Source organism: Mustelus asterias, chromosome 14 (assembly GCF_964213995.1).
Source record: "Mustelus asterias chromosome 14, sMusAst1.hap1.1, whole genome shotgun sequence".
Lineage (NCBI taxonomy): Eukaryota > Metazoa > Chordata > Chondrichthyes > Carcharhiniformes > Triakidae > Mustelus > Mustelus asterias.
The window spans coordinates 33554489-33578350 of record NC_135814.1 but is presented as its reverse complement, the minus strand read 5'-3'; the positions used below and the strand labels follow the sequence as shown (position 1 = coordinate 33578350).

The 23862-nt window shown below is 43.2% G+C and overlaps 2 protein-coding genes across 2 annotated transcripts in view; one reads left to right on the top strand and one right to left on the bottom strand.

The window, feature by feature from the left end:
• gpr39 (G protein-coupled receptor 39) overlaps nt 1-14096 on the top strand; it is a 95211-nt gene extending 81115 nt beyond the window's left edge. Inside the window, exon 2 of the mRNA XM_078228137.1 lies at nt 11574-14096. Within this exon, the coding sequence (XP_078084263.1) occupies nt 11574-12160 (587 nt within the window). The 3' untranslated portion in view covers nt 12161-14096. The remainder of the gene's footprint in view (nt 1-11573) is intronic.
• LOC144503578 (ly6/PLAUR domain-containing protein 1) overlaps nt 12356-23862 on the bottom strand; it is a 30640-nt gene continuing 19133 nt past the window's right edge. Inside the window, exon 3 of the mRNA XM_078228138.1 lies at nt 12356-12699. Within this exon, the coding sequence (XP_078084264.1) occupies nt 12464-12699 (236 nt within the window). The 3' untranslated portion in view covers nt 12356-12463. The remainder of the gene's footprint in view (nt 12700-23862) is intronic.

Here is a 23862-nt window from a genome sequence, read left to right as displayed (position 1 = left end):
CTGTGAGGCACCAGAGCTAACTAGTACTGTGCCACTGTGCCATCCTTTGGCAGGGGATCTGAGTTTGATTCTGGGCTTGGGTCACTGAGCAGAATCTGCACATTCTCCTGTCAGCATGTGTTTCCTCAGGGTGCTCCGGTTTCCTCCCACAGTCCGAAAGACATGTTGGTTTGGTGCATTGGCACTGTGAGGCAGCAGAGCTAACTACTGTGCCACTCTTTGGCAAGCCTATGGAAGGAGTAGACTCATTTGAGTTAAGTGGACCTTTCTGAATCAACACTTTTGTATATTGGTTTAGCTGTTATGTGGGAACATGCACATCAATGTATGTTCCGAGAAAATATTAAAAACTTTGATTTCTTCCAAACTGCTCTTTGCCTCAGCTTCAAATTAAGGTCAGTTCATCTTCAGATTTCCAAAATGTTAACTTCATACCAAAAATGTACATTTTTCATGTATTATGCAGGTTAGGTTGTCAAGTAGTTGTCAATATTATGTCAATACATATAAGCGCATGTATAGTCAAGGCCTACCATTGGGTGAGTGTGTAGATATTGCAAAGATATACATCTTCAATGGCTTTCAGCTGTAATCTCTAAATCTGTAATTAGCCAATTAGACTTAGTAAAGACTCACACAAAACGAGAGACCATTTGCTTCACTCTGTTACTGAGGTCCATCAAGTGTTGTTATTATTTCTTGGTGAGATACCTGTGCATGACTCAGTAGAATTTTAAAAAATTATTATTCATTCTTTGGGACGGGAGAATTGCTGACATCCCTAATTGGGGTGGCGGGGTGGCACAGTGGTTAGCACTGCTGCCCCACAGTGCCAGGGATCCAGGTTCGACTCCCAGTTGGGTCACTGTGTGTGCAGAGTTTGCACAGTCTCCCCCATCAGCGTGTGTTTCCTCCCACAGTCTGAAAGATGTGCTGGTTAGGTGCGTTGGCCGTGCTAAATTCTCCCTCAGTGTACTCGAACAGGTGCTGGAGTGTGGCGACTAGGGGAATTTCACAGTAACTTCATTGCAGTGTTAATGTAAGCCTACATGTGACACTAATAAATAGACTTTAATTGCTCTTGAGAAGCTGGTGGTGAGACACCTTTATGAAACATCGCAATGGTGTAGGGACACCCACAGCACTTTTTCTTATCCTTCATAAGGACTGTTTAACCACATTGCTGAGGATTAGGAATCTCATGGAGGCCAGGCCAGGCCAGTTATGGATGGTAGATTCCTTTCCCTGAAGAGCTATGAAGGGCATTAGTGAAGATGTTTTTTACAATCCAATAACTTCATGGTAACCTTTACTGAGACTAACATTTTATTCCAGATTTTTCAATTAATGAGTTTAAATTCCACTGGCATTGTGGTGTTTAAATTCATGTCTCCAGAGTAAGTGCAGGCTCTTGGATTACTAGTCCAGCAACATTACCACTGTGCTACTGTCCAAATCATGCATTTCCTTTTTGAGTATTTCAGAAATATTATTCATTACCCTGATTGGAACATATTTTAGATGTCATGTAATAATTAGCACAAATGTGAAAAGGATATACACATTTTTACACCCTTGGTGCCCTGCACATGAATGTGTGTGCAGAATTTGAGAAGCTGCTAATAGCATTGTGTACTTCATTGCACATTCCTGCCTTAGGGATTGTAGATTCACCCGTGGATCCCATTTGTTTCCATTCTCCTTGTCTGACCATTTTCTAAAGATAAAAAAGCAATTTTTAAAATATAACGATATACAGAGGGACCTGAGGGTGTATGTGCATCAATCTTTGATAGTGGTAAGGTGTATTGAGAGAGTGGTTAGCAAAGTATGTAGGATTTTGGGCTCCATAAATAGAGGCATTGAGTTTAAAAGCTGGGAAGTTATGCTGGACCTTTATAAAGCTCTAGTTACGTCCCATTTAGAGTATTATCCAGTTCTGGTCACCACACTTTAGGAGAGATCCTCGAGATGCTATAGTGGAGATTTACCAGAATAGTCCCAGGGATGGCTGGGCACACAGTGACATTAATTATAAGGTTAGGTGGAAAGAGAGGGTTATTTTCCAAGGAGCAAAGGAGATTGAGGGGTGATTTGTAATGCTGTACAAAATTATCACAGGCTTAGGTAAGTTAGACAAGAAACATTTCTTCCCACTAGTTGCTGGGACAAGGACACGTGGACACAGATTTCAAGATTTTGGGCAAGAGTTATAAGGGGAATGTGAGGAAGAACTTTTTTTCAGCAGTGAATGGTAATGACTTAGAGCTTGCTGCTCACGAGGGTGATGGATGCAAAACTATCAATGATTTCAAAAGGAAATTGGATGGACACTTGAAAGAAATAAACTTGCAGGGCTACAGCGATTGAGTCTGGGAATAGGACTGACTGCTTTGCTCTGCAGGTAGCCGGCATCAACCCAATGGGCCGATTGGCCTCCGTCTGTGCCACTTATAACTCCAATGACGCTAAAAGGACAAGGGAAAGATGATCCAGCTGTAAATCTCACTTTCTCATTTAGTTGCTCTTTCATGAACACATGTGAATCTGAAGCTATGCATCATATCTTATCTTGCTGGCTGATTCAGAAGTCAAGGGCCTGATATTTTGGTGCTCCAGGAAGGGAGGCTGGCAGGTGATTGAAATAGTGGAACCAGTTGGCATGCTGATTTCCCATCACCATTCTGCCATTCCTGTGTTTCATCGGTGTAGGGAGAAGGCCAATCCAAACAACTGGTCCCATTTGCATTTGGATGTGATTGAGGTAATTAAAGAGATGACTGAAAGCCTGGTGAGGGCTATGTTCAGATTTTGGTGGGGCCCACAGGCTGCGCATTGCTCATGAGCAGACCAGGTGCATGGAGCAACAACTGAGTGAGAAGCCAGTCATGGCCACCCCAGGGTATTGCATGGGTTCTGAAAAGGGAGAGTGGTTCAGCCATTAACACAGTGGTGCCATTGGGTGTGCAAAGATTGTGGGCAGAGTGTTGGCTGTGTTCGGGCAATGCAGCAGGTTGTTAACCTCCTGGTATCACGGGGGAGTAAGAGAAGAGGGCAAAGCTTCCTGGCACAATTCTTGGGCTACCTGAACACAGAGAAGGCAGAGCTGACAATGGGGGCATTGACACTCAGATGTCAGGAAGACCAGGGCCTCATGCTTGAAGAGGGCAGAGCAGAGGGACAAGGTCAAGTTACTGATGCATTGGATTTTACTGAATTCCCCCAGGGGTGAGAGTTTAATGATTGTACTCACCTGGCCATCAAGGCACCCAGTTCCACTCTCTCAAAGTTTGACTGGTCTGCAACTGTTCTTTCTGTATGTGTGTTCTCACATTCCTGACAGTTGCCATGACTCCTTCCTTCTCCATCAATCTAAGCTGCCAAAACTCTTCACTTCACCCCCACCACCCAGGCCCTCCCATCTGCCCTAACTCCACGCATTCTCCATGGCTAATCCATCAAACCCGCACATCTTTAGACTGTGGGAGGAAACCAGAGCACTCAGAGAACCTGGAAACCCACACACACATGGGCAGAATGTGCAAACGCCACACAGTCACCCAAAGCTGGAATCGAACCCGGTTCCTTGGCACTGTGAGACAGCCGTGCTAACCACCGTGCCACTGAGCTGCCATTTCTTGAATAGATTCAGTGACTTGGTCTCCACAGCTTTCTGTGCTTTCACAGCTTTAAGATATTTTTCTTAATCTCTGTCCTAAATAATCTCCCCGTATCCCCTGGTTCTAGATTCCTCAACCAGTGGATGTGGTGTATTTGGACCTTCAGAAAGCTTTTGATAAGGTCCCCCATCCTCCCTGCATTTGTCTGTACAGCCAATTTAAAATTTTATACGTTTCCATCAGATTTCCTCTCATCCTGCTAAATGCCGGTGAATACAGGCCCAGTTAAACCAATCTCTCTTCATAGGACAGTCCCACCAACCCCGGTATCAGCCTACTGAACCTCTGCTGCATTCCTTCTATGACAAGTATATCCTTTCTTAGTAGGGGGACCAAAATTTCACGCAATAATTCAGGTGTGATCTCACCAAGTCCCTGTACAACTGCAGTAAGACATCCCTACTTCTGAACTCAAATCCTCTTGCGATGAAAGCTAGCATACCATTCGCCTTCCTAGTTGCTTGCTGCACCTGCCTCTCCACTTTCACTGTATAAGGACACCCAGATCCCTTTGCACATTCACATTTCCCAGTATATCACCATTTAAATAATACTCTTCCTTTTTGTTTTTCACACTAAAGTGTATAACTTTACATTTGGCTACGTTATATTGCATCTTCCATGTGTTTGCCCACTCACTCAACTTGTCCAAATCACCTTGAAGCCTCCTTGCATCCTCCTCATGATTCACAATTCCACCCAATTTTGTGTCATCAGCAAACTTGGAAATGTTACATTTGGTTCCCTCATCCATATAATCTATATACATTGTGAACAGCTGGGCCCCACTAGTCACTGCCTGCCACTCGGAAAAAAGATTGATGTATTCCCACTCTGTTTCTTGTCTGTCGACCAATTCGCAATCCATGCCAATACATTAACCCCAACCCATGTGCTTTCATTTTGTCCACTAGCCTCTTATGGGGAACCTTATCAAAAGCCTTCTGAAGGTCCAAATACACCATATCTACTGGTTCTCTCTTATCTATTCTACCAGTTACATCCTCAAAAACTCCAGTGGATTTGTTAAGCATGATTTGCCTTTCATAAACCCATGCTGAGTTTGTCCAATCCTGTTAATGCTTTCTAAATGTTCTGTTCTCAACTTTTATAATCAACTCTAGCATCTTCTCCACTGCTAATATCAGGCTACTGGACCGTAATTCTCCCTTTTCTCTCTCCCTCTCTTTTCAAATGATGGGGTTACTCATTCCTTTCTGAGGAGCCTGAGACAGAGCCACCGAGGTGTTAGGAGAAACCATCTGCTCAGCAGAATCCCATCGAGCAGGCTGCTGAAAATATGGTTCAGCTGTTGGATCAGACAGGTGGTGCTCTGCAATATACTCCTACAAGGTTCTCAATCATTGTGATGGACTGTTGCACCCTCCATAACATGGCCCTTCAGAGACATGTGATCCATGAACAATGGAGATCATCAGGAGAAGAAGAGGATCAGGATGTGGAAGAGGAGCAGGAAGTAGTGGAGGGGTAAGGTGCAGACCACTAAGTGCCTTGGCTGCACAGGGAGGTTGCCAGGCCCAACTCAGGATGCTATTAGCATCAAGGATCACCTGCTTCAGGCTAATTCCAGCTGAGCCCCTCTGACCCAGGAGCAACAGCAATTGGCTATCAAATTTCAGATAATCAATCGATGTCATAACATGGTTGATTTGTGGGTGTGTCAGAAGTGACATGCATTTATACACAGGGACCCATTCTCTGTAAAGAAAAGGAGTATGATCAAGGTTTGCACCTTGATTGAATTACTCAGGTGCTTGGGGAGCCTATAGTTCCCCATTGCTTTTTCCATGGCAACATCCTGGCCAGAATCAACTTGTCAACCAATCAGTATAATTTTCTCCTGTAGCGTAAGTTGTTGTGATCATTTGAAATTTAGTATTTTTGTATATGTCCTAATGCAACCAAAAAGCTTCAGTGACCTGCCGCTCTTTTTGCCAATATTAAACTGAAAATCTCATGGCTCACGTTCTGGTCTGCCCACATCACAACTGGGCAGATCTTCAGTCAAGGAATCCAGGGTGGAAGGGATCAGATTATCTCTTGACCCTGTGCCTTTTGAGATGAGGTTGTATTAATGACTGAAGTAAGACTGGAATCCTTCTCTGTCACTGAGGAACACAAGTCACTTAGGAGCAAAGTCCAAGAAAAATCAATCTTACTCAGCCTTGAATAAATTCAGTGACCCAGCCTCCACTGGTTCCTGGGGAAGAGAATTCCTCAGACTAATGATGTGCCAAGAAAAGAAAAGAAAATATCTCCTCATTTCAACCTTAAACTGTGTCTTTTCATTCTAGTTTCCCCACAAGGGGAAACACCCTGCTGGTAAGCACCCTATCACCCTTCAAGTGATATAAAAGTACTCATGCTACCTTTTCAAAGAAGGACAGGAAACTCTCCGATTATCCTGGCCAATATTCAACTGTAATTCAATGGCACCAAAATTGAAATTAACTGACTGTTCATTTCATTGCTGCTGGTGGGACCTGACTGTAAATATACCTGATCTGTCTTTGTCCTCAATACAACAGTAACTGCATTGCAAAGAGTGAAGAATTGATTATGAAGCAGTTTGTTCTGTAGCTCTAAAAGATACCATATATGTACAAGTTTCTCCTTGCTTCAGGCTGCTAATTATTAAATAGTTCGTTTATTTGGTATGTCCTTTTTGGTATACTCTGTTATTTTGAAGAGAATTGGGTTGTGTATGAGAGACTAAGCAAAACTAGTAAGCAGGATTACTGTAAGTGATATAATTACTAGCCCTCACACATTTCTGCAGAATGAGGATCAAAGGAAACAAAAGTCAATTTCTGAGTCAGAAAGTTATGGTTCAGGACTACTTGAGAACTTGGCCGTGTAACTTATGTTAATATTTCAGTGCAGTATTGAGGGTGTGGAGAGTGGTTGGCTCAGTTGGCTAGGCAGCTAAGTGTATGGATCAGTTAAATGCATGGGATTTCAACCTTGTTCTTGTTGAGGCAGAGTTGGGGCCTACCTCCACAGCATCTCTAGAGAGAGAAACAGTTAACACTACGAGCCCAATATGACCCTTCTTCGGAACTCATCTCTGCACAGATGCTGCCAGACCTGCTGAGTTTTTCCAGCGCTTTCTGTTTTTATTTTAGATTTCCAGCATCCTCATCATGGACTGAAGGGCCTGTTCGTGTGCTGTACTCTTTCAGTATTTTGCTTTTATTGAGCTGCCTTTTGTCTGGTCTGGTGGCTCAGGTTCATGGTAAATAGCGTACTTGGCGATCATTCCTCCTTCAACCAAAACCAAATGGTCAATCATCCCAATGCTATTTGTGGGACCTAATTGCATGTAAATTAATTGCTGCATTCACCCACATCAGGTAACCACGTGTCAAAATAATTAATTGCAGCATTTCTGGGCAATAAAGATTTGCATAAATATAAGTTCTTTCTGAAGTTCTGTTTTATACTGAACTGAGTTTATACTGTTAAGATTAAAAATGTCAAAACTGTAGCAGAATATGAGGAAAATAAGTTGCATGCGTGTCATATAATGACAGCGTGATTAAAACATATCTACAAAAGCAACTTACTGCCGATATAGTTGAAGGAGGAATGATGGCCGCAAACACTCTGTGGTGAACCATAGTTGGTTACCACTATGAGTACTGAACCATAGATGGTCAGCACTATGGGTACTTGTAGATATGTTACTGTTGTCACTGTTGGGGTTAGGGTTGGGCTGTTCTACCTGTTGATATTGTTCTGTGGTACACTCCAGTTGGCTTCGCCTACCTGGAGGAGTATAAAGGTCACTGCACTGCCTGGTGACCCTTTAGTCTGGGATTGTATTGTATATAGTGTGCTCCATTCTTGTTAGTAATAAAAGCCTTTATTTCTCGGGTACGATCTAGCCTCCCGAGTGATTTAATCGCGCATCACACTCTTTATCATGGTTCCTGAAAACACTTCAATTCATTGTCCCAATTGAAAGACAGCGCCTCCACTAATGCACCACATCCCCAATCTTCTTCTCCAAATTCTTCCCAAAGGCAAGTCCTTGGTGATTATTCATTGAATCACAGCTAAGTGGATAGGGCATGAAGATAGGCCACAATTTTGCCTGATCAAGAAAAGGGTTCAAACCCCATCTGACCACACTACCCATCTATCCAACTGAGCTAATTGGCTGGAAACATGAAAGAAAAACAGAAAATGCTGGGGAATTTCAATTGTCAGGCAGCATGTGTGGGGAAAGAAACTTCTGAAAATAGTTCTAGCTTTCTAACTTTGTTCTAGCGAAAGAATAATGGTTTGGGAAATTCAAATGTAATCATTTTCATTTAATATAAATATTGTCATATGGATGATAGTGTGGGTGCTGTTTGGGAAAGATGATTTGATATTATGGACCAATATTATTTGACAAACTTTCAATTGCGCTTACTGTACTTAATACACATTTACATAACAATTCGTTTCCCACTTTTGTACTTTTAAATGGCTCCTCCGAAGAAGAGTCATATCAGACTCGCAAAAGTAACTCTGTTTCTCTCTCCACAGACACTGCCGAACTGGTTTGAGTTTTTCCAGCACTTTCTGTCTTTATATCAAATCCAAATTAAGGTTGGGAATAGGATTTTAAATGAAGATGTCCCATCAGAGCTAGACAGAAAAAAAAGTAGCAAGCGTTTAGATAAAACCTTACCAGATCCTCAGACTACCCGAAAGTGCTTTCAAACCAATTGACGATCTTTACAGTGTAGACACCAATTATTTAGACAAACACAGCTACTTCAATTGCAGCTAGAACTCACAAACAGCAAATGACCAAACAGCTAATCTACTTTTGGTGATGGTGGGTGAGGGAAGAACATCGCAAGGACACCAGCATCATCATTATATTTTTTTATAATGATTCTTTTGGATCTTTTATGTTCCCTGAGCTTTGCCCTTGATTTAATGAGTTATCTAAATGAAAGAACTACCCCCCCCCCCCCACCCCTCCTCCACATACCCTTCCAACAATGCGACACTCTCAGTACTGTAGCGAAGTGTCAGCCTTTTGTGCTCAGGTTTCCAATGAGACTTGAATCCGCAGCCTGATCTAGAAGGCAAGAGCGCTAGTTTTTGAAGCCAGGTGATGATCCTATTACTAACTGAGCCAAATTGGTGCTTAGTGATTGCTTTTACCACAATTTGAAACTCTTCCTTTCACAATCTCTTACTGCAACCTCCATCAGCTATCAGCAGGCAACTTAACAGAACATATACTAGCCTTTTATTCCATTGTTCACCCAGTAGGAGGCAGATCAAGGCAGCCAGACTCGACTGCCTCTAATTGGACTTTCTTAGGGAGAAGGAAAGGCATGAGCATTGTACAGTATTCTTCACCAGCAGTTTGGGTGAAGTTTAATAAGCCAGGTTGCTTTATTGGCTTCCATTTATATTGAACTGTGTAGTCGCATAAATGTGCGGAAAGCACTAAGTGCTTTATACACAGTTCATGCTACTTAAGTATACTTTAAAATGCTTCAAATCATTACTTTTTCCCTCTTCTTTCATTTTGCTGTACTTTAGTTTTCAAGTGTAATTATATATGGAGCTTGTAAAAAATCATCTCTCAAGACGAAAACAAATGAGGACATTCCACAGATTTTGTTTGAAGCATACGTTCGAATTTGCCTTGGTCAGGACTTTATACCCAAAGAATGTTTGCAATAAATTACTTGATATAATTATCAAAAAAAATCAATCAAGTTCTTTCTTTCGCTGCTGTTAAGATGATTCTGAATTTTGTACTTACACAAGTATATATACACACACACACAGAATTGAGAAGTGAATCACCAATGTATTCAAATCAATAATTATGTTACTTCACTTTCTTTTAATGACTGTATGACAACCAGATCAAATTTAACAATATGGTAATTGCGAATCTTCTGTGAATTAGCACATCATATGGCAGTGTCCCAGAGGCAACCTGGAGTCATACTTCTTCATCATTCCTCCATTATTTGAACTATTTTAGGTAAAGCTATTTTAACAGTATAGCAGCAAATTAAACTAATGAACAAGTCGGAGAAATTAATTTCATTTTGAATGGATATATACAGGTTCATGGTCAAATATTTTGCTAACTGGTACAGTATTCTATTTCACTAACAAGCAAAAATGATTATAAACAGACTTTTGCTGGCATGCTACTGGTGGTAATTAATAAATGTGAATGATTCACTGGGCTGTCAGTAAGTTGGATTTCCCATTCACTGCAGTGAATTTGAATCAGTCACGCACCATCGTGGAATGACAGCCCAGATCTATTATTGCAACAGTGCTATTCTTATTAACTTTTTTTCTTTCTGTTCATTCTTTTGTATCTTGTAATTAGATGAATTTAGAAGTTTTAAATATGTTTTCCACAAGTTTAAATGCAGAAAAGTTGCCAGGAAGCAGGAGATGAATCTGTTCAGCTGCCATGGTGATGATGTAAGATGCAATGGGAGTGCTGAAATCAGCTTTAGAGCATGTTGCGCGGTATAATAACTGCCTCGGGCAGATATTGTTCATCAGCACTGGAGGTAATTCCACCATTCCTGAGGAATGACAGTAATAATACACTACTGCCTATTTAATAAATGATAACTATTTCGCAAAAGAAGGGAAGTTGTTTCACAGGTGAGATGATCATTTATAAACAGGTTTGTGAATGGAATTGAAAACGCTATTACGAAAACCTGCATGAAATATTTTGCTTGCAATGTGTTGTACATTTTGTTAAATAGAATTATTACGAGGAAATTAGATGGTGTAGTGGGCTGCAGACTTTCTTTTGACCTCTGATATCTGGATTTGAATCCAAATTAATTTCTGAAATGGATGTCCCCTTGCTCTGGTAGCTCTGAGGACTCAAGGCAAATGGTATACTTCTGCAGTGGAGTTAATATCACCTTGTTCACCATCTAGCTTATTATCCATAACCTAGAAAGTTTCACTCCCTAACGCTGACATGCTCGGCAAAACAAAACTAAGTTTAAAATAGCAACCAGCCATGACAAACTGTCACTGTTTCTTTCTTAAGTTGCATGCACAGAAGCATAATTTGCCTTCGCAGACAGCTTTGCCAATTCATTGCAAGTGAAGCCTGACCAGTCAATGTTTTGGACCTCTCATGAATGGCATTAGGTTGGTGTTGAGATTGCTAAATTTACTGCCTGTTAGATGCGGGCAGTTGGGGCAATTGGGACTAGCTGGGAGAGCACCATGGTCAGCATAGACCAGTTGGGCGGAAGGGCCTGTTAGCGTGCTGTATTGCTTTGTGACTATGTATACAGAAAATTGGGATCATATGTCATATACCAAGCTATTTATACACCTAATGAACAAAAACCATTATCGTGGAAGGGAAAAAATGAGCTTACCGTATATCTTGAACCGACTATTTGTTAGTATCCCATAGTTTTCATTGTATGGCTTAATTTGTTGCTGCAATGGCAAGCTGAGAACATGCCCGAAATTGTTATGCTCCTGATTAACAAAACACATCAATAATCTGAAATTGTGTTTCACATTAGAGTTCACATAGGAGTTTGTTCTGGCTGATATTTATTCACCCACTCTCTTAATAAGTCACAGTTGTTCTTTAAGTACAGAATACATGTGGAGACAGGACTGAAATATATAATTAACTTGTATTTGCAATGCAAATATTTCCTATGCATTCTCCTTTGCACTGTTTCAGACCTAACGCACAACTTATGCAACCACACATTTGGCAGATTCTAACTTTAAGAAAGTAGGTCAGTGCTTAAATGACTTGTTTGAAAGTATGCTCTATGAACAGAGTTGCTACTGTAAGACCTTTGACGAAATGATTATTTTTCTTTCTTTCTACAGTGCTCATTGTGGTTAGCTTGGCTGTGTGTTGGACCCCGATTCAAATCCGTCGCATCATGGCAGCATCCAAAGCAAAGTCAGAGTGGACAACATCATATTTCAGAACCTTCGTAAACCTATTGCCTGTCTCAGATACTTTATTTTATCTCAGCTCAGTATTAAATCCATTGCTGTATAATCTGTCCTCTAAGCAGTTCAGGGCAGTTTTCATGCAGGTATTACGCTGTAAATCCATAGAGCATGTTAACATGCGGACACTAAGAAGAGCCTATATCAACTCCAAGGGCAGCAACACCCACTCCACAAGTTCATTGCTCCGTTCCACATTCAAACGCACCTATCCACGCAGGAAAGGTGACAAGAATCTTTCAAATACTGTGATGAAGAACACTAATTTTGAGCTTGAGCCATTGTCACAACACAACTGTGATGCCAGCATAACAAAGCCAGACTCTGGATTTAATACCGCCAACTCAGTTTCAGGACTGAGCTTGTCAAAAACTAACTCAGAGTTTCCTCCCCCAGAGAGCACCTCTGAGCTACACCTAATACAGCGACCAAATGGAGTAAGTGAAACAGAGATATGAGGCTTTTATAAAAACATAAATATCTCAAACAAAAATCACAGAGAAAATTTTCAAAGTGCTGTTAGTGATTCTTCCAAAAGTCATCTTTACAATATCATGTAAACTTTCAATAAAGCAACAGAATTGGCAATTGTCTTTGCATTAAAATGGTCTGTTAATGTTCTTAGATGGTGACTGCCAGTTATCATTATGTAAGCTGTTACACAACAGCATGTGAAATGTTGACAGCAAAGCAAGGCAGGGAATTTCAGAACGCCTACACCTGGAAATGATTCTTGCTACAGTTTCCTTCACTTTATGAGTTTATGTTAGAAGAAGTGCTGATGTGAGTATTCCGACAGCGGCTAAGAGTTTTAGGCTCACTCTTAATGACATCGCCGAGCTTCCTCTCCTTCTGGGGCGGGGTCCATTACAGAGTGGCGTGTTACAACAGCTGATGCACACAGACCCCACTTTTCCTGGGGAGCAAAATGACTGGTAGCCTGCAGACGTAATGAGGCAAGACGTAGACGCAGCGCAAGACTTCCGATACATAACTCCTGCGAATAGAAAAACAGTAATGGTCAGACAAGTTTCAGTTTTACATTGCTGCACGGTATATTCCATCATTTACTCTCTCTAACACAAAGGTAAGATTGGACCAAAATTCTTTAGCCCTTCTGCCATATTTCTGCTGCAACCAATGGGAGTGTGGCCAATGGATGTTTAAGTTTATTTTCTATTATTATTTAACAAGTAGGCTTACATTAACACTGCAATGAAGTTACTGTGAAAATCCCCTGGTCGTCACACACCGGTGCCTGAGGGAGACTTTAGCATGGACAATGCACCTAACTAGCACATCTTTCAGACTGTGGGAGGAAACCCATGCAGACACAGGGAGAACGTGCAGACTCTGCATAGTGACCCAAGCCAGGAATTGAACCCGGGTCCCTGGCACTGTGAGGCATGAGTGCTAACCACTGTGCCGCCGATGGGAAAATAGGTTAGAATCTGGTCTCCACTGAGACTTCCTGGAGACCTAGTAAGTGTTTGAGCCTCCATGCAGCAATTGCCAGGCTGTTGGCATAGAGAATTTGGGCTTGAAAAAAGATCCTTCACTTTCAAGAGATCTGATGCATCTTTTGAAACTGGCACACCCAATAGGAAGAAGCATACTAGCTTCTTTCTTGGAAGTGGGAAGAAAGTTAACTTGTTCCTGGCATCTGGAAGAGGTAATACATTTGAAGGGTAATCTTCAGTCCAGTTTTAAAGGAGACCAAATTGTCAGGAAGTTGGAATAAAATGAAGATTAAAGAATTGGATACAAGGAAACTGATAGGGAGTCAGCTGCAATGAGGACTTTTGAAATGCAGATCAGCCAAGAGGCAAGATGGACAGATATTTACTTAAGTAAATTGGAGAACAATAGGGCATAGAATTACAGGAGTTAAAATAAAGAGGGTAGGCATTCAAAATGAGAAATAAGAATGAATGCCTCACTTAAAGCATGACTCCTAAGGCGAGCTGTTCAGATAAGACAAGGTCAAAATTGATAAACTATATATCAGTGGCGGAGTAATCCGATACAAAAAAGGATGAGCTGACACGTGACCAAGATCACAGCAACGCCCATCTGGATCCCAAGAACAAGCATTTGTCCGAAAGACTTGTTTTAAACCCAAGAGGTTCTACTCTGAACCAGACGGCAAAGTTTCTTAAAAGAAAGAAACAGATCGTGGGGCGTAATTATTGTTGGACCATGATGATAAAACCTGTGGGATGTTGTTTTGGGGAAGGTATCATCTCAGTGTTTTGGAAAGTAGATACATTTGAACTGGGGTTAATTCAAGTATACTCTGAGCATAGCCATCATTGTAGTTAATTGCAATTTTTGTTCTGTATCAATGCCCTTCTGTACTTTACAGTTCAATAAACATTTTTCTATTTGATGATTACAACAAGACTAACCTTACTTCCCTGGTTTTTATCTCTTTCCTCACATTATAACAAATTGCAAAATAAATGGTTAAGAGCCAGCATACCAAGTTTCACTCCTGGGATTTGGGATGTCCTCACATTTAATGTCAGCGGGGTTCTTAACACAATGAAGTAAAGACAGATATCTTTCTGGGACGGAGGGTTTGCTGTCATTGAATTATGCATTAAACAACAGCAGGGCTATGGGGAAAATGTCATAAATGAATGAGGTAACCCAGTGATTTTTGTCATTTAATTTACCAGACTTTGGAACTAGGTTCCATTAAGAGTCACAGGAAGATTTTCTATTTTACTGCTGCAAAACTGCAATGATTCTGCAGGCTGCTTCCTATAGAGCAAAATACTCAGTGACCAGAGCCTGGCTGTTCTTAAAGCCTTCCTTCTGGACATTAACTTTTAATGATCTATGCTCTTCTGGTGAAATTATAGTAATGAAATGGGAGCAGATCCAAGGAAATTCCAAACCCTAAGGTGTAGAAAAATGCAGCAATGGATTTGGAAAGTATTAAAGGAGACCTGAATGCTGAAAAGATATGATTTATTGTTTTCAGGGATCTGCAGGATAATTCCCCAAAGAATCATTTTTATTTTAATGCTTTACTTGATATATTTCCCAGGACTTGGATCCTACATTAATTCTGTCAACCAAAACTTACCTTGGAAATATTACAATGTTTTAGGTGAATATGTGAACATTAGTACAACTTTGGAGCGTCTGCTCCCCATGATACATCATGTTAATTTGTGAATGAAAACATTTTACAACATAGACTTATACTCATCTCAATTTTAAGTTTATTCTACATTCAAAAGGTAAACCTGCCTCATTATCACACTTGTCCCATGGACTCTTATAGGTTTCAGGAATGCATTGAGCTCAGTAGTAACAGGCAGATGGGAAGGGAATTGGGTACATGGATTTAGCAACGGGAAACCCAGAGGTATGGGTGTCTTCTGAATTTAAAGGTAGGATCTCCCTTTAAAAAGAATTGTGCAATAGGTGGCAGGCAATCAGGCAGTAGCCATGAACTTTGGGGGGATGGGGACGGTGGGGGATGGTGGCCACGGTGGGGGGGGTGGTGGCCAGGTGTTTACAGTTTTGCTTGCTGAGACAGGGTGAAAAACTCCTACTTCTCTTGGCCCTTAAGCAGTGCTATAAAGTTACATACAGCTAAAAAAACAGATTAGTCAGTTTCTGACAATCTTTCACAGCCCCCTTCAACTGCTGGGCTTTCCTATACCCAGGAAATTGGCCTGGAGCTTTAAGAGTAAAAATAATGTTGAAATGGAGACTCACAATCTCCTTAAAATATTTCAAGGACCCAGCCCATAGCCTGCAAGGGGGTTGGTTGGTCATCCCCCAACCCACCTCCATTAAAACCAAAAGGAAATGAGTCAAAGGTTGGTCGCCTCATTTTAAAATTTTAACTGCTCAAACCTGCCCCACTGATTCAACTGTGTTAAATAACTTTAAGAAAAATAGGAGTGAATGAGTATCACAATTAAAACCTTAGAACTGAACTATGATTAAGCGTCACACACACATGTTGACCTTTCTTTCTCTGTCACAAGTTAACCAATTGACTGCATTACACATGTTGTTAAAATCCGAAAACACAAAGTTAAAAATTACTATTGGTGAAGTTAACATATTCTTAGGAAATTTCTATGACATTTCTTTTTCTGCTAATTTAATACAGCCTGCTTAAAATAAATACCGATTCTGTTTGGTTGACAGGCCGAGATCCTGCCCCCTGACTGATCTGATTGGGTGATAATATCTTATCCACGTGTTAAAGGCTGGTTTTTATTGTGTGAAGTACTGCATTTCAAACATAGACTGAAACACATCATTATTTTAAAATTCACACAACTGGCACGCGATAAGACTTTTTCTTCAACACCCACACAGCCGGTTATACAAGACATAATCATCTGGAAACTGCAATTAGGAGGTATTTATAGTCTAAGTCAAGTTGGGGAAGTCAAGGTGAAACTTGACATTGCAAAATGACTGGTCACTGGAGCACATCAGCCCAGCCTGCAGATGTCCTTCTGGAGGTAGAGTATATGGAGCCTTCCTCTCCATAGAAGGCAGAAGAGAAATTAGCAAATAGTGCATTGCTGTCTTATACACTAACAGAAGCTAGGAAAATATTAGGAAGATGTCAGACCTTAAGAAATTTGAAATGATAAATTCTACTCAAGTTTTGCTCTATATGGGGTGGCACAGTGACACGATGGTTCGCACTGCTGCCTCACAGTACCGGGGATCTGAGTTCGATGCCTGGCTTGGGTCACTGTCTGTGTGGAGTTTGCACGTTCTCCCCGTATCTGCGTGGGTTTCCTCTGGGTGCCCCGGTTTCCTCCCACAGTCCAAAGGTGTGCGAGTTAGGTGAATTGGCCCGGTTAAATTGCCCCTTAGTGTCAGGGGGACTAGCTAGGGTAAATGCATGGGATTAGGGGGATAGGGCCTGGGTGGGAATGAGATCAGTGCAGACTCGATGAGCCGAATGGCCTTCTTCTGCACTGTAGGATTCTATGATTTTACATTGTAGGAGTACCTAGCAATAGTGCCTGAAGAAGATGTAGCTGTTTATTAATTTAGTGTCTCATCTGGACATGTTTCGCTCCACATTAATTTATAGATGTAGATCGCCACTTTAAAAATTTAAGCAGTAACATGAAGCACTGGCTTGGTAATCAAATTATTGCCACCACTTTGTTAATTTTGCTATTTAGTATCCTTTCCTTCAACCTAAAAGGATAGGCTTGTTTGTCAGGAGAAAAATGAACCACACAGCAGTTAAAAACTCATTGTGGAATTCTGGGAAACATGTCAGTAAGGAATAATCTGACCCTCCCATCTTCACATTTGTTTGAGAGTGGTGGAAATGGTGCTCTACGTTTCCCAGTGATTCTGCATGTAATGTGAGCTACATTAGCATTCAGGACCTCTCCTCCTGTCCACACAGTTCACAAGCTGGTGTCATGAGCTATAACTGCAGAGGATAGATTTAGCTCCCTCGGATTGAGCCACCCTTCCTTAATAAGGCTGGAACAGATAACTGCCTTGAAATGAAGAGATCAGGAGACCTATGACTTGTTAAGTTTCTAATAATGTTCTTAGGGAGCTGGAATCAGCAAAGACTTTGCAAAAGCCTGTCTTTTTGACCAATGTGGCTTTGCAGATTACAGGAGAAACTAAGTAGGTCCTGCATTCACCCACTCAACAGTCCTAGAAGATGGCATTTAATTAAATTTTTGCTTGTGATATTGCAAGACTTAACAAATGGACATTAAAGAACCATTGGTCATAATAGTCCCTGATGTCTGAACTAGGTAATGTTAAGGTACTGGAGTAAAAGGAAGTTTTAAGAACTGAGTAAAATCAAGATTAAAAATGAAACTGGGTAAAATCAAGTAAAGAAATTGGATAAAAGGGGAATGATAAGTACAGCTGTCTGAATGGGTATTTTTGATATGCGAATTGGCATAGCAGTAGGAAAACAAAGGTTTACCAAAGTGACCAATGGTATATAGAAATAGGGGTTTGAACTATAGTGTTCAAAGTAGAGAGCGAAGAATATAGTTTGCACTGATATGCTAAAAGCCTAATCCGAGGTGTTATTAATATAGCATAACATCAAAGGGAAAGGACAGTATAACCATAGGAGGATAGGAGAGAAACAGTGACCATCATAGCTACACCCAGGTGGAACATAGGAACTAGGAGCAGAATTAGGCAAATTCAGCCCTTAGAACCTGCTCCGCCATTCAATCAGGTCATCACTGATCGCTCCCTGGTCTCAAATCCATCTCCCCACCTGTTCTACATATCCCCTTATCCCTTTCTCTATCAGAAATATATCTGTCTCCTTGAAACCAGTCAACAATTCAGACTCCACTGTGCTATAGAAGCATAGGATCTCTATAGTGCAGGAGGCCATTCGGCTCAGCGAGTCTGCACCGACCATAATCCCACCCAAGCCCTATCCCCTTCACTCCATGTATTTACCCTGCTAGTCCTCCTGACACTATGGGGCAATTTACCATGGTCAGTCAACCTAACCTGTGGACTGTGGGAGGAAACCGGAGCACCTGGAGGAAACCCACTCAGAGACAGGGAGAACGTGTAGACTCTACACAGACTGGAATCCGAGATCGGAATTGAACCCAACATAGGTCTCCTATGGGGCAGCGTGTTCCACAAATTCACCACCCTCTGCGAGAAGTAGTTCCTCCTCCTCTCAGTTTTAAATCTACTGCTTCTCAACTTATACCTATGACCTCTTGTTCAAGATTGCCCCATAAGAAGACACATTTGGTCTATATTTATCATTCCCTTTTAAAATTTTATATACTTCGATCAGATCTCCTCTCATCCTTCTAAACTCAAGCAAGTATAAACCCAAACTGTTTAATCTCTCCTCATACGTCAACCCATTCATCCCTGGAATCAAACTGGTGAACCTCCTCTGAACTGCTTCCAATGCCACCACATCCTTCCTCAAATAAGGAGATCAAAACTGGACACAATACTCCAGATGTGGTCTCACCAACACCCTATACAATTGCCATGATGTGGAGATACTTGCGTTGGACTGGGGTGGGCATAGTAAGAAGTCTCACAACACTAGGTTAAAGTCCAACAGGTTTATTTGGAATCACGAGCTCTCAAAGAACTGCTCCTTCATCAGATGAGTCCTGATGAAGGAGCAGCGCTCCGAAAGCTCGTTATTCCAAATAAACCTGTTGGACTGTAAGTTAGTGTTGTGAGACTTCTTATTATACAATTGCAACAACACTTCTCTACTTTTATACCCCAGTCCCTTTGCAATAAATGCCAACATCCCATTTGCCTTTTTTATTACGTACTGCACCTCCATTCCAACTTTCTGCGATTCACGAACATAGACACCCAGATCCCTCTGCCTGGATGCATTTTGAATGTGCTTTCCATTTGAGATATCAGGCTCTCCTGAAAACAGGAAAAATAATAATAAGCTAAAGCTGCTGTTAGAAACAAATTCTAACAGAGAGGAGCCACTATGCTGGAATGAAGATGGTCCCAAAGCTGTAAAATAAGGTATGGGTCGTAACTATGTGCTGGATTCAGCTCATAGATGTTGTTTGCAAAAATAGTTCAGGAAACATTGGTCGTTGAGAACGAGGGTTAACTTCATGAGATATGGTGTGTGTATAGCCTGTATTGTAGTTACATGTACTGCTGTAGTGTGTTATCGTCTTTCTTGTTGGGTGTTTTCTGTTAAGTTAATAAATATTCTTTACTAATTGATTACAATGCTGGACTGTTTCTCACTGGTTTACATATCTTTTCTCATATTATACCAAATTAGAAAATGCACCACTAAGAATCGGTGTTTTAAGTTACCCTTCTGTGTTTTGGGATACCCTCACATTTAACATTAGAGTGGTTCTTAACGGCAATTTCTTAAATGCCATAGGTAAGTTTTCTGCCCTCACGTGGGTGCAGGAAAGTAGGCTGGCATATGGGTACATAAATTTGCCCCACCAGCTGGTTTGCCAGTACTATTCCACCCCCGGGCCATTTCCTCAGAGGTATGATCAGAAGGCGGGGGAGGGTTGGGTAGTGGTGGAAGGTCTACCCACCTGTCAGTGGTGGGTGGCCAATTAACGTAAGTTAATGCCCAATTAAGGTCAATTATCAGAGGCCAACTGCACTGGTTAACCCCACCGCAGCATCAGGACAAGGCCAGCCGCCTTTAAGATAACCACCTGATTTTGACGCCCTCGCCCTTGCTTGTCTGGTCACTGCCACATGATGCGGGCCTTGCAGTCGTGGCCAATTTTGCTTCAAGATGGAAGTACACCTCTTACCTGAGATGGCAGGCTGCAGTTCTTTCCAAGTTAGAGGACCTCCTATTGGTATTCCAACTTTGGAATCCTGTCTGTCATTCTTAATTGGATGGTGAACTGGCCTTTAGGCCATGAACTGGTCAATTCAGGGAAAATCACTATCAGGCGACTGTTCCCCACACAGTCCGGGGTTGGAACCCCTATTTGGCCCCACTGTTGGCGTCCTGATACAAAACCTAAAATTATGCACCACATGTCTCAAGAGGCATCATGGGGACAATTCTCCCCAAAAAATTCTAAGTGTTGAATTCTTATAAAAACTGGAGTAAATTGCGGTGGTTTTTTTCAGCGGGATTTTCAAAACTAATCTCCCACACTCTGTGCACTGCAGAGTGCCTCAGCGTAAATCACGCGAAAATTCAGTAGGCGAGGCCTATGCCCGCTCGAGAGGCCGGCAGCACAGTGCTGAGTGGGCCACTGCGCATGCGCTGTTATGTTAGCGCCGAGCTCGGCACAGGCGCAGTGGCCCTGTACTGCCAGCCTCCTGATCACTGGCCAGCCTCACGATCCCCACATCGCCAGGCATGCAACCCCCTCCCACCCTCCACCAGGGCCCAATCGCTTGCCCCTATGAACATGTCCAGGCCAGCATCAACCCCCCACTCCCCGGCTCTTCCTCCCCCCTCCCCCCCATTCCAATCTCCCAACTTCGCCCCCCCTCCCCCGCAGAAGGCTGAGCCCCCCCTCCCCCCCACCCCGATGCCCAGTGCTGATTGCTGGCCTCCCTCCCCCTGTCACTCAGCTCAAATGCAGAGTGGCAACAGGACTTCCCACCCCCACAGATCGCCCCACCCCACTAGGCTCTGCCCCTTGGCACTGCCCAATGCCCAGTTGGTAGTACCAAGGTGCCCCCTGGGAATTGGCACTTTACCCCATGGGCAGTGCCAGGAGGCCCAGGCTGGCACTGCTAGGCTGGCAATGCCTAGGGAGCAGCACCCACCCCAGCCCCCGACCCTCTGGAGGGCCGTGATGGCTCCCCTTCACTCCAGCGGTGTCGGGCAGCCAGCTCCCTGCAAGTATGGAGCTATACTAAACCCCGCTGGAGTGAACCACTCCTGGGGTGGGGGAGGGGGGTGCGGGGGAGTGACGCTAGCTGGCCCGGAGGCTTTAGTCCCGGGCCCGCTAATTGGATTTAAATTATATTAAAATTAGCATTTTCATAAATTATTCAGCCATGTGCCAATTTCTGGTGCAGAGCTGATGGTGCCGAAAATCCGGCACTCGGAGACTCATGGAAGCCTAGCACCCAGTGGAATGCCTGCGAGAAGGCCTCTGCTTGAATCTCCCGGCTCGTGGTGCTGCTGGGAGAATCGCCCCCCCCACCCCACATTTTTGCACTAAAACGCTGAAATCGTGTCATTCAGTTGTGCATCTAGATTTGAGGGTAGCTAAAAAACTCAGGTCTTGTTCCAAGTCAGATTTGGTTCCTTGGCCTCTGACAATTGACCTTAATTGGGCATTAACTTACTTTAATTGGCCAATCACCACTAACAGATGGGTGGCCTTTCCACACTCTGTAACCCACTCCTGATCTCAAACACTCCTTCACTAATGTGGCCTGACAACGAAATCATATATGATCTGCAATCTGTGGGGATGAGTCTCCCAGCCCACTGCGCTGCTCAAGCCTCCAGGGTCTCCCAGCCCGCTGCACTGCTCAAGCCTCCGGGGTCTCCCAGCCCGCTGCGCTGCTCGAGCTTCCGCGAGTCTCCATGGCCACGATTTCCAGAGTAAACAGCTCCGTGCCGGAAATCGGCGCACAGTTGATTACCATATAGAAATCACTATTTCAATGTCATTAGCGGGCCCAGGTCTGATGTCTCTGGGCTCACTAGCATCTCCCGCTGCTCCCACCCACTAAGAGTGGTTCACTGCAGCGTGATTTACAACTGCTCCCCACTAACGGGGAAACAGGTGGCCCGACCCCGCTGGAGGGAACAGAGGCCATTGAGGCCCCCTGGGAGGTTGGGGCAAGTGGGGTGTGCCCCTTGGGCAGTGCCAGCCTGGCACACTGGTATTGCCCAAGGGGCACATTGGCACTGCCCACCAGGCATTGGGCAATGCCAAGGGGGAGGGGCCTATTGAGGCGGGGCCCATAAGGGGGCGATTGGTGTGGGGTCCCGCTGCCACTCTGCAATTGGGATTGCAGGCAGAGGGAGGGAAGAGGTGATTGGGGCTGGCCATCCAGGTGGGTGAGGGGTTCAGGGCTGCTGGTGTGTTGGGACTGTTGGGGGTTGGGATTGTTGGGGGGTGATATTGGGAGATCGGGGCTTTCCGGGAGTGAGGGATCAGGAGATCAGGGATGGCCTGGGGGGGGGGGGGGGGGGGGGGGGGTTGGGGAGTTCTGGGCTGGCCAGGAGATGGGGGGTGCAGGGGGTCTGCAAGGCCAGTGATAGGGGGTTGCAGGGCTGGCCAGCGAACTGGAGTCTGGCAGTGCAGGTCCACTGCGCGTGTGCCGATCTCCGCTCTTACAGATCGGCACATGCACAATGGCCCACTCAGCACTACGCTGCCGGCCTCTCGGCTGGGAATAGGCCCCACCCCCTGATTTCCAAGGTAAATCACACTCAGGCAATCTGTGATGCACAGAGTATTGGAGATTCATTCTGGAAATCACAAATTTCCAGCGGGATTTATTCCCATTTTCCCACAAATTGGGGACTTAGAATTTTTTTGGGAGAAAAATTTTGTCTTGAAAATTAATGTAGCTGAAGTTTACCAAACACTCTGGGTCGCGTGATATTTTTGTAATTTGTGTGGAATTCTCATTACATATTCAGTCTTTCTATCTCTTAAAAGATAGAAATGATCGCAATAAATAATTTGCACAGATATGAAAACAAATAATTCAATTTACTCATAATTAAATAGTTTACAACAAAAAATATTAGACATAGTAAGTTTGCATCAATGACAAGAAAATTTCTTTATATTTAAAAACAAATCTTGTGATGGAGATATCAGCAAAACAATATTTATTTCCCATCAATCACAATGATCAGCACCATTCGTGACTCCTCAGATACTGAAGCAATCCATGTCCATATGCAGCAAGACCTGGACAATATTCAGATTTGGGCTAATGAGTGGCAAGTAACATTCACACCACAGAAGAGTTAGGTAATGGTCATCTCCAACAAAAGAAAATCTAACAATCTCCCCATGACATTCAATGGCTTTGCCATCATTGAATCGCCCTTTATCAACATCCTGAGCGTTATCATCGACCAGAAACTGAACTGGACAAGCCATGTAAATAGGGTGGTTAAAGAGCAGGTCAGAGGCCAGGAATCCTGCGGGGGAGCAACTCACTTCTTGACTTCCCAAAGCCTGTCCATCATGTACAAGACACAAGTCAGGAGTGTGATGGAATGTTCTCTACCTGCCTGGAGAAGTGCAGCTCGAACAACACTCAAGAAGCTCAAACTGATCCAGGACAAAGCAGCCCACTAGATTAGCATCTCATCCACCACCTTTAACATTCACTCCCTCCACCACTGATGCAGAGGCAACAGAGTGCAGGTCTATAAGATGCAATGCAGAAACTCACCAAGTCTCCTTTAACAGCACCTTGCAAATTCGCGACCTCTACCACCCAGAAGGACAAATGTTGCAGATGCATGGGAACATCACCACCTGCAGGTTCCTCTCCAAGTCACATACCTTAGAACCATATCACTGTTCCTTCACTGTTGTTGGGTCAAAATCCTTACTCCCTTCCTAACAGCACTGTGGGTGTTCTACAACACATGGGCTGCAGCGGTTCAAGAAGACAGCACAGCACCACCTTCTCAAGGGCAATTAGGGATGGGTAACAAATG